General features: G+C 48.4%; 1 protein-coding gene across 1 annotated transcript; it reads right to left on the reverse strand.

The window, feature by feature from the left end:
• Positions 1 to 1,090: 1,090 nt before the first annotated feature.
• On the reverse strand, positions 1,091 to 11,777 carry Rnaseh1 (ribonuclease H1). Its single transcript, XM_052745766.1, has 8 exons — positions 11,583 to 11,777; positions 9,109 to 9,224; positions 7,903 to 8,070; positions 5,952 to 6,051; positions 4,619 to 4,673; positions 3,603 to 3,687; positions 3,093 to 3,217; positions 1,091 to 1,680 (listed from the first exon to the last, which is right to left on the reverse strand). Exons 1-8 carry the CDS (start codon positions 11,708 to 11,710, stop codon positions 1,594 to 1,596), a joined length of 864 nt encoding a protein of 287 aa, XP_052601726.1. The 5' UTR covers positions 11,711 to 11,777; the 3' UTR covers positions 1,091 to 1,593.
• Between the last annotated feature and the right edge of the window lie 5,214 nt (positions 11,778 to 16,991).

The raw sequence follows: 16,991 nt of genomic DNA on the forward strand, positions 1-16,991 counted from the left end.
CACAGCTTCACAGAGTTAAACAAATGCAACATAAAGAAAAGTAACACACTTTAAAATGATATTCAACTACACAAACATACAGAAAACAATGTTAGGAGCTTTGTTTTAGGATATGGTTTCAGGAAGCCAGGCTAGCCTCAAACTTGCTACATAGCCTAAGCTGACCTTGAACTCCTGACCCTCCTTGCCTCTGCCTCCCGAACCCTGAAATTACAGGTGTGTGCCCACCACACCTGGTTCTAATATAGGGACTTTGTGCTTATGCACATGTGCAGGAGTAGCAGAAGACACAGGACACTGGGTGTCCTGCTCCCTTGAGACGGGCTCTCACCACTGAACCTGGAGCTCAGATTTTTGGCCAGGCTGGATGTCCTGCAAGCTTCAGCAACCCTCCAGCCTTACCCCTCACAGTGCTGGGGTCCAAGCAGCTTTGGCCATGCCTGTGTTAACGTGGTGCTGGAGCTGGGGTTCTGAACGCAGGTCAGGTCCTCCCGTTTAGGAAGTGTGCACTGTTACCCACACCCCACCCTCATGCGTGCCTTGGAGCTGGCCTTACTCCACAGGTCACTCACCAAGCCAGCAGAGATGGACACCAACCGCCCTGCTGTCCCCTTGAGGCCCGCTGTGACACCCGAGACACCATCTTCACGTGTGCAGCTGTCACAGCGACGGCCTGCAGAGCCAGCTGGAGAGCGTGTGAACTGTGGCTGGCACTGGTTCTCAGGTGACTCCACCTGCCCTGGGCTCCAGCGGACGGCCCAGCTTCCCACAGTCTAAGGAGCGGAGTCAGCTCAGGTGGCAGCACTGTCCCAGTGCCCGTCTTTCCTACCTTCTCTGGAGCGAGGCTGCACCACGTTCCACTGCTTAAGGGCTGTGAGGGTTTGCCTGAGGACAATCTGACCAGCCATTTCTCTAGTGATTTTCCCAATTTCTAGTTTTAGATAAAAGGGACAGTCACCTTTAACAGTAACTCAATAAACTAAGTATGTTTTGTGTCACTCCTGTATATTTTTATTATAAAAATAAATAAGGATAATTTCAAACACGTTTTAAATTTATACAGTATTTTTAGGAAAAATAGCCAAAGAAATCCATTAGCAATATATTCATGCATCTTGGTTTTTAAAGTTCTCAGCTGTTCCTACAAGGTGGTCCAGGAGCCAAGGTCACCTATGTGCAGGCTCTGCCTGGCCCCAGACCAGCCTCGGGTCCCTCGTGGTCACATCATCTCTGATGCAGATGGAGGCACAGGACGCCCGCACAGGCAGGAGGTTTGTACTTGTGCACACTGGGAGGAAGATGAACATCCCCTTTAGGCCACACGTACTGACCAGTGTCTCACTGACTCCTACTGAAATCAAGCTGGAGCATTTTGGGCCAGACTGCAACAAATCAGACAAGAATGTCAGACCCAGAAGGCCATGACTGAACTTCCACAGAAGGTTAAGTTCAACCTTCCCCTTCCGTTACTCAAGCACTTCTCATCAAGCTGTGTCACAGGTCAGGGTCGAGTCCTCCACGCTGTGTCCTCACTGCACATCAGGGTAAAGGAACAGCCACTCCTCGGGTCTGAGCGTACAGCAACGACTTCGCTCAGTCTTCAGACTGCTTCGCGCCTTCCCTTGCCAGCCTGTCAGCTTCTTCGTTGCCCACGAATCCGGAGTGACCAGGAATGTGCATCTGTTAAAATAAAGATCCCTTTAGTGTTTCTGACGTTTACGTGTGCAGCGCATGGCTAGACCTCACACCCACAAGAGACCAGGGCCAAAGCTCATGTTCACAGCCCCTGCCTCTCAGCAGGGTAAAACACTAAAGCCAGAGCCATGGCTCAGCTAGTAGAGTATTGGCCTGGGGCTCGATCCTCAGAGCCACATACACTGGCAGGACCAGAGAATCAAGATCACCCTGGCTACACAGCAGATTTGAGACCAACATGGGCTACAACTGCCTGCCTCCAACCAACCATCCAACTCAAGATGACAAGAATATATAGACTCTTGGGTTAAGGAGTTTACCGGGGCCCCCAAACAATACAGGTTGTTTGACTGCTCTTGGTGGGCCACCAGAACTAGATGCTGGGACCCTACTGCCGAAGACTACGCACACCCTGGCTGCAGCACATACAGAAGTCAACCTGAAACTGATCTGGAAGCTGCCTCCCCGCTGGGTAGCTTTCCTAGCTTGGGAAGGCACTGTGTAGGCAGCTGGGGAAGAAAAGTCTTACTCAGCTGTGAACATGCCATAACCAACCAACAGGTAAGACGTGCCCACTGGTGTAACAGTGACAAGTCTGTTGGGGGGTGACCATCGCCTTCTGACTGGAGTTACAGCCCCCAGGAGGGACTCACAGCCGGTACTGCAAACCTACGAACGGTGTGTGGCGGGCAGTCACAGGTCCTATGGGGAGAGCCACTGTGTTAAATGTCTGAACGTCGTGGCTTTGCTCACAGATCAATGCTGTCGGCTTCATCTTCTTCTTTTACTGCTCGTAACTACCCATAACTGGCCTGAGATAAGTGACTGCTGAGTGCTCAGCCATAAATGGAACATCAATGTCACCCCTCCAAGGCTCAGGCAGGGCACATCATGGAAAGATAGAGAAAGGAGCAGAGTGTTACAGAACGCCGCCTTCCGGCAAGACATGGCACTGCACTCATGAACCCCTGAGCTGTGATCGGAGCACAGGGCGGAGCCTGTCAGCACTCTGCTGGATGGGGGGGGGGGGGGGGGGGGAGTGTTGCCTGAGGCCCTCCCACGCCCTAAGCTTCTACAGGCGGTTAATGATTTATGAGGGAGGTCAGACTTCCTAAGGTGCCCACGCTTCGTTAACAACCACTCATTTGTACTCCTGTAAGCACCCAACTAAACATACCGCATCACAGGAAACAAAACCATGACAGGAGGGGATGAGGAGAGGGCAGGTATGCCCAAAGTATGATGTGCACACGCATATGACGATGTCACAATGAAACCCATCTTTGTCTCTACTTAACACAGCTAACACACACATTGACTTTATGGAAGCTGCTACTTTAACCTTCCCAACTCCATCCTCTAGCTAATTCAGACATGTGATGAGAAGTGTGACTCACCCACGTGATGTCCATGCCCTGGGTGAGCCTGTCCAGCTCCATGAAGTCCTCTTTGTTGATCACGTCTTTCCCTGTATTGGTTCTCCAGCCGTTCTTCTTCCAGCCCTGAACCCAGCTGGTTATCCCTAGGGGAACACACGCTCAGACTCATCCACTAGGACGGCCTGGCCTCTCCTGGCCCCGAGCCTCTCCTCGCAATGGCTCCTCTCATTCCGAGTCAAGGCCCGGATGGTTCCCTCCCTTAGGTGCTCCCCCTTGCCTAAGCCTTCAACACAGATCCAAGGCCCCTGCATCCAATCAGAGGAACAAAGGCCTTTGCTCAGCCACCCCCAGCCCGAGCCAGCATACTGTGACCCATGACTAACACCCTGACTTCAGGTGTTAATGGAGCCAAGGAGCCCCAATCCCCCAGGAGGGCAGACCTAAAAAGCCCAGTGTTATCCAGGACTGTTACACTACTACCTACTAGGAAGGAAGGCCTGTTCCCTCTCAGTGCCTGGGGAAGCTTACCATTGATGGTGAACATGCTGTCTGTATAAAGAACCAGCTTGCTGATGTTCTGAGCCCTGGCTTGCATGATGGCTTTGCAGGCTGCCTTGAAAAAGCAAGTACACAGTCATGCTATTTAGGAAAGGCTCGGCTCTTTACATTACTGATCCAGTGCTTTAAGCCCACTCAAAGTGTAGTGGAATATTTTAAGGTGCGTTACTTTTGTTTATGTAGCATTTGTTTAACTCTGTGAAGCTGTGTTACTGTGCCCGTGTAAAATACCTGATGATTTAATAAAGAACTGAATGACCAATAGCAAGGCAGGAGAAAGGATAGGTGGGGCTGGCAGGCAGAGAGTATATAGAAGGAGAAAACTGGGAGGGGAGATCAAAGATCTAGGGACCAGAGAAGGAGGAGGTCTCCAGGGGCCAGCCACCCAGCCACAGAGTAAGAGTAAGATTTTTTTTTTTGAGACAGGGTTTCTCCATGTAGTTTTGGTGCCTGTCCTGCATCTTGCTCTGTAGACCAGGCTGGCCTCAAACTCACAGAGAACCGCCTGCCTCTGTCTCCCCAGTGCTGGGATTAGAGGCATGCGCCACCACTGCCTGGCTAAGAGTAAGATTTACAGAAGTTAGAGAACAGGAAAAGCCCAGAGGCAAAAGGTAGATGAGATAATTTAAGATAAGGAAAGCTGGCTAGAAATAAGCCAAGCTAAGACTGGGCATTCATAAGTAATAATAAGCCTCCATGTGTGATTTATTTGGGAGCTGGGTGGCGGCCCCACCCAAAAAGAGCAAACACCTTCAACAGTACCGAAGCCCTGCTCTTTCTGTCCCGCCATGCTGTCTTTATGTGAAGAAGGCTAATCCTGCAATGCCCCATGACACTGACAGGAAAGGTTTTAGAGCAGACTGTTGTTAGCCTCAGTGTTTCTTGTGGACTTTCAATTCCTTCAATCTAGGACAACAAAGGAAGGGAACAAGGCTGACCTTGTGGTCACATGCAGGAAAGGCACTCACAATTATCTGGGAACTTACATGGATCTCGGCCCTCTGGTTTGTCTGTCGCCCAGGAAGTCTAACACCTACATTTCTGTTTCAAAACGGCAGAAAAAGAAAAAACAAAATTACAATGCTAATTCCCAACAATGGATAATAACAAATTAGTGTTCACTTTCAACTGAAACATAAAACCTACATACAAACAACAGCCTGAAAAAACAAACCAAGGCTGGGACACAGCTCTGTGCCAAGCATCCACAAGACCCTGGTCCAAATACCAGCACCTGCAAACAATAAAAAACTAGAAAATCACACACTTGTAATCCCAGAACTCTGGAGGCAGAGGCAGGAGGATCTCTGTGAGTCGGAGGCCAATCTGGTCTACACAGAGAGCTCCAGGACAACCAGGGCTGCAGAGAGACCCTGTCTCAACAAACAAAAATGAAACAAAAAATATCCAAGGTTGAAAACATAAAAAGTTCATTATGCTAGGCTGGGCATGGTCATGCACACTTTGAACGGATTTCTTGAAAGGCTTGGGCCACCACTGCCCAGCTCGGTGTACACTTTTAATCCCAGCACTTGAGAGGCTGAGGCAGGAGAATCTCCATGAGTTACAAGCCAGCCAGGGATACACAGGGAGAATAAAAAACCAAAACAAAAACTCTTATTACCTGAGTTAATTAATATGTTGAATACATGTGAATATTTAAAATGGAAAAATTAAAACACTTAATTGAACAATTAACACACTGTGTCTGACAACAGTTCCCAATGAACCTCACTCAGACCTGGTGGAAGAAAACCTCACGGGGTGGCTGACAGCCACCCCTGCATATCCTTCACCGCAGACACTGGTCTGTGTGAACGGTCCAGTTTCACACCTTGGCTGTGCTTTCTGTCTCTAGGTTAAGCATCTTCAAGTCTAAAAGTCACCAGGTGTGGTGTTACACACCTTTAATCCCAGCACTTGGGAAGGACGGAGACAGGAGGATCTCTCTGAGTGCTAGGCCAGCCTGGTCTCATAGTGAGCCTAGGCCAGCCAAGGCTGCATAAGGAGACCCTGTCTCTAGAAGTCTAGTGATGGGATGGGTTCTGAGCTGGTGCCCTTTCCCTGCATCACTGTTGGCTGGCTCCTCTACCCATGTCTTATGAGTTATATGAACTAGGCCCAGGGAAACAATACTAAGTCTCAGTATTTGGCACTGTCAAGAACCAAGCTGCCTGGCACTGATATAAATCCAAGTTGCTCTCTTTCTATCCACCACCAACGCTCTTTACCTGGCAGGTTTCACCACGGATATACCACAGCAAATCCTTCCAAGACTTGGTAAAAACGTGATGTTTACACTTAGCTGTGTTTACTTACAAGGGGTGGCCGGGCCCCCAGTAAACGCCAATTCCTGCTCTCGCCCGCTTCCGCCCGTTACTGGAGCAGCAGCCATCCGTGTAGACAACAACTGACTCTCCTGTAAGAGGGAAGAGTGAGCGACTGTACCAACCCGCTAAACACGGACCCGCGGCCGCAGTCTTCTGTCCAGGACGACATGGACTCCCCCTGTGGGGTGGGCCCACTCTTTGATTCCCACAGTGACGGGCAGAGTGGTCGGCAGCACCCTCAGCAGAGTGCAGGGAGAAACTGAGTGGCCCGTGTCTGGGGTGGAAGAGGGGGTCAAAGACCCCCTGCACACGAGGCCTGTCCAGAGGACAGTGGCCTGGACAGCAGGCTCAGGGGAAGGAAGCATGGGGACCAGTGGCCCTCAAAGAAGCAAGGCTGGGGACGTTTGAGCAGAGGCTGCACAGGCCTCCTGTCAGCTGGGACTTGGTTTCCACCCACACAACTAAACCTTCCTTGAAGCCACCAAAGACACTTGTCACACAGTGTGCCAAGTGGCAGCCGGCATGCTGGAAATGGCTCATCCCTTAGGTTCCTATTGATGAGTGCCTGAGTTAGGGTTTCTCTTGCTGTGATGAAACACCATGACCAACAGCAACTTGGAGAGGAAAGGGTTTATCTGGCTCACACTTAGACATCTTAGCGCATCACCAAAGGAAGTCAAGACAGGAACTCAAACAGGGAAGGAGCTGAAGCAGAGGCCATGGAGGGGTGCTGCTTACTGCCTGCTCCCCATGGCTTGTTCAGCCTGCTTTCTTATAGGACCCAGGACCACCAGCCCAAGGAATAGTACCATCCCTGTGGGCCAGGCCCTTCTCTATCAATCACTAAGAAAATGCCCACAGCCTGATCTTATGGAGGCGTTCTCTTAACCGAGGTTCCGTCCTCTCAAATGACTCCAGTCTGTCAGGCTGACAGACAACTGTGCAGCGCAATGAGCAGTGACAGCACTTGCTCATCTTCCATAACTGCCAAGCCCATCGACTCCCGCAGCTCCAGTGTCTTCTGGGGCTTTTCCTGGAGGTAAAGTACAGATGGCTCTCTTGACAAAAACTTAGGACACACCAATGCTGATGCATCTTTAAATGCTGCCTCTTTCTGTTCCCATGAATGCAAGATAAAAAAGGAAATTTATATACCATAGTTACTTAGAGCACATAGCTCCTCTTGGAGCTAAACACAGGAAGAGCCCAAGATCTCTTTTCCTCAGGTCATAGTGAGTTCTGAGGGCTGGACAAATGGCCACATGCTGGCACTGCCCAGCTCTAACAGGCAGCTCTGGTTGGGCCCTCCTCCTTCCTCTGCCTCAGCAGCCTGTGGCTTGTAAGGGTTTCCTAAGAATTTCTAAACGATTAATGATTTTGCACTGTTTGATTAGCTGCAGAACAGTGGCCTCACTGCCAGGCCTGGCTGCAAAGGACCCAGATGGCTGGGAGGCTAAGAAGGAAGTTGAAGGCTAGCCTGGGCTTCAAAGGGAGGAGTTCAATGCCACCCTGGGTAATGCAGTGAGACCCTGCTGCAAAATAAAAAGTAAAAAGGTAGGACCACATCAATAAGAGCCTTGGCCTATCAAGAAGGAAAGCAAAGGGACTTTTTGTTAATGCCCTCTCTCCAAAATAAAAGACCTCAGAAATTTTTAGAGAATATTTACAGAAAAAGATGGGGCTAAAAATCAGCTTCAATTTTTAGGATGGCTGCCTACACCCTTAATCCCAGCACTGGGAGGCTGAGGCAGGAGGAGCTCTGAGTTCAAGGCCACCAGAGGACACACTGAGACCCTATCTCAAAAAAAAAAAAAAAAAAAAACAGAACCCACCACCATCAAAACAAAGAGCTTAAATTCCTCTCATTTAGAAAGGAGAATATTTCATGATTATTGTTGTTCATAATTGTACTAAAAACTCTGAGCCCAAGAAAGGCATACCCATATAAGAAAAAGTGTCCTTGCTCACTAGGGGAGCCAGCTCCGTGCTCTGTCTGGTGTGCTTTGCCCCTGGTTCCGGCTGTTCTTCCCCTTCCCCTTCACGCGGAGGCTCCCGAGGCCGCTTGCTGGTCTTCACCGGTGATTCCTGCACATGTGCTGTTTCCTGCCCTGAAAGAAGATTCCAACCATGATCCAAAACCACAGAGTGCATGAACGCTGAGGAACATTCTGAAAGAGCTTTCAACGTTACAGCACCACACTGGGGCACTCTAGACTGTGGCCCCACCAAGAGGGAATGACTGAGAACAAACCACCCCAGACTCTGGTGCCCTGCAGGAGCTCCAGAGAGTCCAAGGCTCCCACTAAAGATAAATAATAATAGATGAACAAATAAAAAGTTCTTGAAACCACACTTCCCAAGGGAGGCTCAGATATAGTTTTGTTTTGTTTTGTTTTTGGTCCCATGTTCTAAATTAGAGTCAGCTTGCTGACCTGTGTCCTATGTGCGCTCTAAATCTGACATCCCTTTTAGTAGGCCTTCAGAATCCAATCCTAGGCACCATACACCTGGCTAAACCACACTAATTCTTTTTAAAGGATTTATTTTTAAGTGTGTGTGTGTATTTGTGTTCAAGCATCCATCCCTCCTGAGTTAGAAGACATTGTGAATCACCCAATATGGGTCCTAACAAAGAATCAAACACTCTGGTCCTCTGAGCCATCTCTCTAGCCTCTGAACCACTTTATTCATTCATTCATTCATTTATTTATTTATTTTTGCTTTTTTGAGACAATTTCTGTGTGGCCCTGGCTGTCCTGGCCTTGAACTCTGAAATCTGCCTGCCTTTGCCTCTCTCTGCTGAGAGGGCTTGAACCACTGTTCTTAACTCTAATCTGTACAGGAGACAATAGACATTTCATGTCCTCCAGGAAAGTAGACACAGTGATGCTGGGGATACGGGAGGCTTTTCATAGGTTAAAATATCACACTAACGGGCTGGAGAGATGGCTTAGAGGTTAAGAGCACTGGCTGTTCTTCCAAGGGTCCTGAGTTCAATTCCCAGCACCCACATGTTGGCTCACAACCATCTGTAATGAGATCTGGTGCCCTCTTCTGGCCTGCAGGGATACACGCAGACAGAGCACTGTATACATAATTAATAAATAAAATTGTTTTAAAAAAAATATCACATTAATATTACATACCTTTTGAACCATCTGGGCTCGGAGAGCTCCTGACAAAGGCCCAAGCTTCATCTTCTGTGGCAAATTTCTTAAACCTGGCAGCAGGGAACCGGTCCACCTGCGCTCTGCACTCACTCCTGGAAGAGCGCACACATCAGCCCAGCCTTCCTTCCCTCTTCAATTGACGTCCTTACTTACTGTTTTAACTCATTTTCACTTCTACTGTTCCACCTTATCTATTTACAGCAGGGTCAAGTTTTGCAGCAGTTTTAGGTTCACATCAAATAGGAACAGAAAATAGAGTTCCTTAAGACCCTGCCTCCAATGTTCCCAGTCCACTGCTCAAACTGGGGCTCACTCTCGGTGTTGTAAAGCCTACAGGCTTTAGTGAAGACAATGACAGTGACATGGGTCGACATTACTCACCATCCAGAACAACCTCATGCCTTAGAAATCTCCACCTTGCCAGGCGGTGGTGGCGCATGCCTTTGATCCCAGCACTTGGGAGGCAGAGACAGGTGGATCTCTGTAAGCTCAAAGCCAGCCTGGTCTACAGAGAGAGATCCAGGACAGGCACCAAAACTACACAGAGAAACCCTGTGTCGAAAAAACAAAACAAAAAAAAATCCTCACCTGGAGGCTGGGGGTGGGGACGCATGCCTATAATCCCACACTCTAAAGGCAGAGGCAGGAGGATCACAAGTTCAATGCCACCCAATCTATATACAGGTCTAGGCCAGCCAGTACTACCTAGAAACGCTGTCTCAAAAACACAACCCAAAACACCTTGGTTTGGGAGTATACAACACCCATAATCTCAGCACGTGGGAAGTGGAGACAAATGATAAGGTCAGCCTGTCTCCAAACAAACAAAACCTGTCTGTCTCTCATCATCATCATCCCTCCCTCGGTTCTAACACCTAAAAATCACTGGCTTGTTTTACAATCTCTGGATTTGTTCCAGGATGTCATATAGTTGGAATCACTCACTGTAGACCATTTCAAATTGGCTTTTTTTCTTAGTATGATATAGTTAGTGTTCTTTCATACTATTTCATCTTTAATAATTCATTTTAGCTGGGCAGTGGTGGTGCACCCCTTTAATCCCAGCACTCGGGAGGCAGAAGCAGGCGGATCTCTTTGAGTTCGAGGCCAGCCTGGGCTACAGAGTGAGTTCCAGGACAGGCTCCAAAGCTACACAGAGAAACCCTGTCTCGAAAAACCAAAAAAAAAAAAAAAAAAAAAAAAAAAACACCACTCATTTTAGGTCTGTATAATATACCTCCCAATTTAGCTTCATTTCCATGTTAAGACTTGCCAGCCCATTCTGCTAAATGACATTCAAGTGGTACACTAATACCATAAGATCTTCCACAACTCCAGTGCATACTAAAATTTCGTTATCTTTAAGAATCAATTGCTGGGAGGTGGTGGTGCATGCCTTTGATCCCAGCACTTGGAAGGCAGAGGCAGGTGAATCTCTGAGTTTGAGGCCAGCCTGGTCTACAAAGTGAGTTCCAGGATAGGCTCCAAAAGCTATCCAGGCACCAAAACTACATGGAGAAACCCTGTCTCAAAAAAAAAAAGAATCAATCAAGCTGGGCAGTGGTGGCACTCACCCTTAATCTTAGAGGCAGAGGAAGATAGGTATCTCTGAGTTCAAGGCCAGCCTGGTCTACAGAGTTAGTTCCAGGACAGCCAAGGCTACAAAAAGAAACACTGTCTCAAAAAACCAAAAACCAAACCAACAAACAAACAAAATCAATCACAGAAAAAGGGCTGGCATCAGAGATATTTCTTCCTCAATATTGTCGTCGTTGAGCCTAGGGAAACATACAGGTGCACAGGGACATCAAACCTTGATAAGAGAAGCTTACTGTCACATAGACCCAAACCTGGGTTCAAGCCCTGATTCTGCCACTTACCCGACCCATCAAACTGAAAACATCATCTGCCTTCAAGGGCTGCTACAAGGATCCAAAAACAAAGACTAGATTCTAGCCTGAGACTCTCCATCTTTCTCTTCCCCTTCCTCCTCTCCTCTCGAGGTCTCCTTCCATAATCCATAGGCCATGCTGACCTGTAACATGTAGTGATCCTCCTGCCTCAGACTCACCAGTACTGGGATTACAAACATGTGCCGCCGTACCTGGCAACGATTAGCCTTTTTAAAAACAGGAGGGGCTGAGGATGTAGCTCAGCTGCTTGTCTAGCATGCACTGGGCCCTGGGTTCGAGTCCCCAGTACTGCATAAACCGAGCGTAATGGTGCCTATCTGCAATCCCTGATATTGGGAAGCGAACGCAGAGAGACCGTTAGTTCAAGTTGGTACAGGGGGTCCTGTCTCACAAACAGAACACCCCCGGGGACGATCAGAACACGGGGATCCTTGTGTGAGTTCTGGTCTGCCATGACCACATGTTCTCTTTAGGAGTCTTGGACTGCAACTTAGAGGGACTAAAGAGGCTGTTTGGTGCTTAGAATGAAGGGCTCACCAACTCAGGAAGACGCCGGTCCTGCGGCCCCTCCTCACCGCGTAATACATCCCGAGCCCGCAGACGCCTCGCCTCACGCGCACGACGGCCAGTGTCACTGCGTGGGACAGCGGCAGCAGCCAGCGCATCGCTCACGCCAGCGAGGGAACCTACATGGTGGACCGCCAGCCTCCCCGCCGGCAGCCTGACACACTTCCGGCGCAGGGAGGTGACGTAAGGCGCGCGAAGGGGGCGGGGCGGGGCGGGGCCTAGGATTGTGAGCCCGCCCTGGGCGGTGTGTTCATCAGACCTTAGTGAGACTGTGGCGAGTGCGCTGCCTCCCGTCGTCCAATCCCAGCACCTCAAAACTGATTGGCGTGGCGAAGGAGGGAAGGAGGAATGGAAGGATGATGGAAGGATGAGTGAGTGGATGTGACGGCAGTGGGAAGCCCTGTGAAGCTAAACCCCCTGTCTAGGATGCCCACCTCTGCAGGTCATGCTTCCCCTCTCCTCGTCCAGCAGATACTGGGCCACGGGAATGGCCATAGAAAAAATGAATGAGGGGCCGGGTGGCGGTGACGCTCGCCTTTAATCCCAGCACTCGGGAGGCAGAGGCAGGTGGATCTCTGTGAGTTTGAGGCCAGCCTGGTCTACAGCGCTAGTCCAGGACAGGCTCCAAAGCTACAGAGAGAAACCCTGTCTTGAAAAACCAAAAAAAAAAAAAAAAAAATGAATGAGGGATTGCATGAATACACATCATTTTGTCCATATGATTAAGGGAATGAAGCAAGGCCCTGTCCCTGTAGAAAAATGGGAAATCCTTTTTTTTTTTTTTTTTTTTTTTTTTTTTGGTTTTTCGAGACAGGGTTTCTCTGTGTAGCTTTGCGCCTCTCCTGGATCTCGCTCTGTAGACCAGGCTGGCCTCGAACTCACAGAGATCCGCCTGGCTCTGCCTCCCGAGTGCTAGGATTAAAGGCATGTGCCACCACTGCCCAGCTACTTCTGTAAATCTTACTCTTACTCTGTGGCTTACTGTGTAGCTGGGTGGCTGGTTGGTTGGCCCATGGAGCCCTCCTCTTTTTCTGGCTACTTCTTTTTCTCCCAGATTTCTCCTTCTATATATTCTCTCTGCCTGCCACTCCTGCCTGTTTCTCTCTCCTGCCTTGCTATTGGTCATTCAGCTCTTTATTAGACCACTAGGTGTTTTACACAGGCACAGTAACACAGCTTCACAGAGTTAAACAAATGCTACATAAACAAAAGTAACACATCTTAAAATACTATTTCCCAACACTACATAGAGAAACCCTGTCTTGGGGGAGGTGGGAAGAATGCTTGCCTTGAAATCATGAGGAGTTTGGCTCCCTGAACCCTTGTAACAAGCTGGGCCTCCAGTGCATGCCTGTGATCTCATCTCTGAGTGAGGTAGAGACAGGATTGCTAAAACATGCTAGTCTCAGCCTAACCAATAAAACTTGAGCCCTGGGTTCAGGGAGCGATCCTGACTCAAATGAAGAGGTAAGAATAAGCCCTAGACTGTGTGGGTGTAGAGAATCATTTGGACAGGAGCAATTGACATGCATTCAGGTTCTGTCTTCTGGACTGGGGACTGTTTCAAGGTCCTGCCTTGATTCTCCTACAACGACTGACTGTAACCTAGAGTTTTGAGCTAAAATAAAATCTTTTCTTCCGTAAGTTGATTTTAGTCAGGGTGTTCTATCACAACAGAAACAAAGCACCTCTTCTGGCCTTCGTGATTAGCAAACACCACATGCATATGGGAACATATGTTATACACTCACACACAGACTCACACTCCATGCATATATCTCTGGGATCATTCCTTTCTTTAAAAAAGAATGCATGTGGCTGGCTGTGGGGACACACAGCTTTAAGACCAGCGTTTATGAGGCTGCATCAGGAAGACTGGGCTACATAGGAAAACTCTGTCTGAAATAAAAGAAAACAAAAACAATAAGATGACCTGGTATCATGTATATACTGAATGTGAAAGCTGATTGTGGTGGCAAATGCCTTTAATCCCCAGCACTCAGGAGGCAGAGGCAGGTGGATCTCTGTGAGTTTCAGAACAGCCTGGTCTACAGAGGGAGCTCCAGGACAGCCATGGATATGTAGAGAGACACCCCCTCCCTCTTTTTTTTGTTGTTGTTTTTTTGAGGCAGGGTTTCTCTGTCGTTTTGGTGCCTGTCCTGGATCTCTGTCTGTAGACCAGGTTGGCCTTGAACTCACAGAGATCCACGTGGCTCTGGCTTCTGAGTGTTGGGATTGAAGGCGTGCACCACCACTGCCAGGCCATTCCCCTCCCAACTCATATACCCAGACCCCCCCCCAAAAAAGTGCCTTTCTGTGAAGCCAAGACTGTTCTTAAACTTGAAATGCCCCTAACTTGGCCTCCTGAGTACTTGGATTACTAGTGTGCACCATTTTGACCGGCTTAGACCATATTTACAGTGAGACTACCATTCATTTATTAACCTGTGCTATACTCCAGATCCTGTGAAAGCTGGGAATTATAAACCTCGGCCTTGGCTCTTGGAGTAAAGGCCTCAGTGAGCAGTGAAGGGTCTCTAAAAACTCTAGACATAGGAATTCCAAGCCACACCCCAGACCATACCACAGGCTGTCAGAGCTTGCAAGGAACCTCTGTTGGGGAAGAAACTGAGGCAACAGGGGAATTGTGGCTCCCCAAAGTAGCTTTGGCCCAGAGGGCTGATGTCATCTTTCCAGCTCTAAGCTGCAGTGGTGAATGGATCACAGCCTTGCATTGGTCTAGATCAATGATTCTCAACCGGTGGGTCTTGACCCCCTTGGGTTGACTATCAGATATGTTTTAAAGGGTCACAGCACTAGGAAGGTTGAGAATCACTGGTCTAAATGGATGGTGCCTGGGAATGGCTCTCTGGAGGTTGGCTCAGTGCAGTCCTTCTCTCCTAAAGCCATTTTCAAGGCACAGGATTAGATGGCCTCCTCCTGAGACTCACACCCCACACTGAGAACCAGTCATTGCCATAAAATCTAAGGCCAGACAAGACCTCGGGGTGGACACCATCTTCCCTGTGCATCCACTTTGCAACCTCACCCTCCTACTGTTCCATCCATCACATGCACCTCCAACCTCTCCCCAGGACCCAGGGGCTAGGTGGTGGGAGAGTCACCCTGGGGCACCAGGCGTGCACTCATGCATGCACACATGCACCTAAACAAACAAACAACCCCACACACACATCTAAACAAACAACCCCACACACACACGCACCTAAACAAACAAAACACACACCCCTAAACAAACAAACAAAAACATACGCACACCTAAACAAACAAACAAAAACCACACCTTAAACATGAATATTGACAGAAAACAGATTTAATCATGTTGTTTAAATAAGGAAGAACTGATAAAAGGGGTCTAATGATCCCAAAGTACATCTTCAAGGGCACCACCATAAGCTTGAGCCAGAGAGGAACAAGATGGAGTTAGTCAGGCCGGCACCCAGGGCCTTTGGCAGTGTGTGTGTGTGTGTGTGTGTGTGTGTGTGTGTGTGTGTGTGTGTGTGTGTGGAGGGGGGTAATGTGTCACAGTAACACAACAGGCATCCAGATCCTTCCGTGCCTACTCCCCCTGGAGTCCACTGTGTAGGAGACCTATTCACCTACCTTCTTAGACCACGCCCCCTTGCGGAGGAAGGATACGCACACTGTTATGTTAATGACAATTTAATTTCAGTTTTCCCAATACTTTTGCTACTTAACCTATTAAGTGGCATACTCCAAGGGTAAGCCGTGAACAGGGCCTCCCTCCCCAGAGCTCAAGACTCCTTTCAGTGGGACCTGTCAAGTGACTTATCATGGCAGCCTTTTGTGACTGGAGAAATGAGGATCAGATGTCCCATACACCACATCATTGGGACTGCTGTGGAACCATTTATGCCAACCCCTGGAGAACGGCATGGTAGAAACACAGGGCTCATTTCTCACCTGATCTCCTCTGCTCTGCTGTCCCTGAGCTCTGAAGTTCATAAGCATCAACTTCAATTCCCAGTATCACATTTCGACAGCTCTGTAAATCTAGTGAGTTAGTTGCTCATGATTCTCCTGTGAAAGATGGAGATAATAATGCTGGCAGTGACCAAATATTAACTAAGATATTGTGTGCAAAGCCTGGGTCTGATGCCTGGGTGCCACATTCCTTCTCATCTTAGGCTCCATGAAAATCCACACTGAGAATATATTTTTGGTGGAATATATTAGTGATCAGCAGATTCTCAGTTTATGACACAAAAGTAAAGAGTGATTGCCCTCCATCCACTTGATGGCTCTGGTGTCTGATGATCATGAACTGTTGTTCAGAACGAGTAACCTTGAAGCTTCACAGAACAGGCCAGTGACCTACCTCCCTGTAACTAAGCACCTGCTGTCCCACGGTTTCCATCTTCATTCCAAGCTGATAAGATCATGATGAAAGCCCCGCCAGCCTAAGTGGAGGGAGAGAAGGGACCTTCAGTGAAACTCAGTCCATTAACTTTTGATCAAAGTCGGGCACATAAATCCATCTCCTGCGCAAGGATTCATCACCACTTCTCTTAAGTTCCTTATGATATGAGGCTTTGGAGGGGAAGGGATGACTTTTAAACTCCTCTGGACTTTTTGCTTTTTAGACCCTGAGGTGACACATTGCCAACACAGGGGATTTTAAAGTTTTTGTTACATTTATCGCGTGTGTGTGTGTGTGTGTGTGTGTGTGTGTGTGTGTGTGTAGGTGAGGTGACAACTTGTGGAAGTCAGTTCTCATCTACCACGTGAGTCTGAGGAATTGAACTCAGGTCCTGTGTTTGGAGGCAAGCACCTTTACCTAGTGACCCATCTCACTGGCCATGCAGGGGACTTTTTTTTTTTTTTTTTTTTTGGAGCTGAGGACCGAACCCAGGGCCTTGTGCTTGCTAAGCAAGCACTCTACCACTGAGCTAAATCCCCAACCCAGGGGGCTTTTAAAGAACAACTTTTTTTTTATTTTTTGGTTTTTTTTTGGTTTTTCGAGACAGGGTTTCTCTGTGTAGCTTTGTGCCTTTCCTGGAACTCGCTTTGGAGACCAGAGGAGGGATAGCTCAACCGTTAAAGGCTAGGCTCACAACCAAAAATATAAGAACAATTTTTAAAGAATTGTTCTTCACAATAAAGAACAATTTTTAAAAAGCAGAGACAGGGTTTCATGTGTCCCAAGCTGGCTCGAATTTGGTAAGTAGCTGAAGATGACCTTGAACTCCTAATCTTTCTGGTTCTTCCTCTCCAGTGCTGGGATTAGACGGCAATTACCACATTTTGTGTGTGTTTTGTGTGTGTGTGTGGGGGGGTTTTCTGGGAATGAAACCTAGGGCCTCATGCATGGCAAGCAAGTATCCTACCAATTGAGTT

The sequence above is a fragment of the Peromyscus californicus genome, unplaced genomic scaffold (assembly GCF_007827085.1).
Source record: "Peromyscus californicus insignis strain IS unplaced genomic scaffold, ASM782708v3 Scaffold_1__1_contigs__length_55948999, whole genome shotgun sequence".
In the NCBI taxonomy this organism is placed as follows: Eukaryota; Metazoa; Chordata; class Mammalia; order Rodentia; family Cricetidae; genus Peromyscus; species Peromyscus californicus.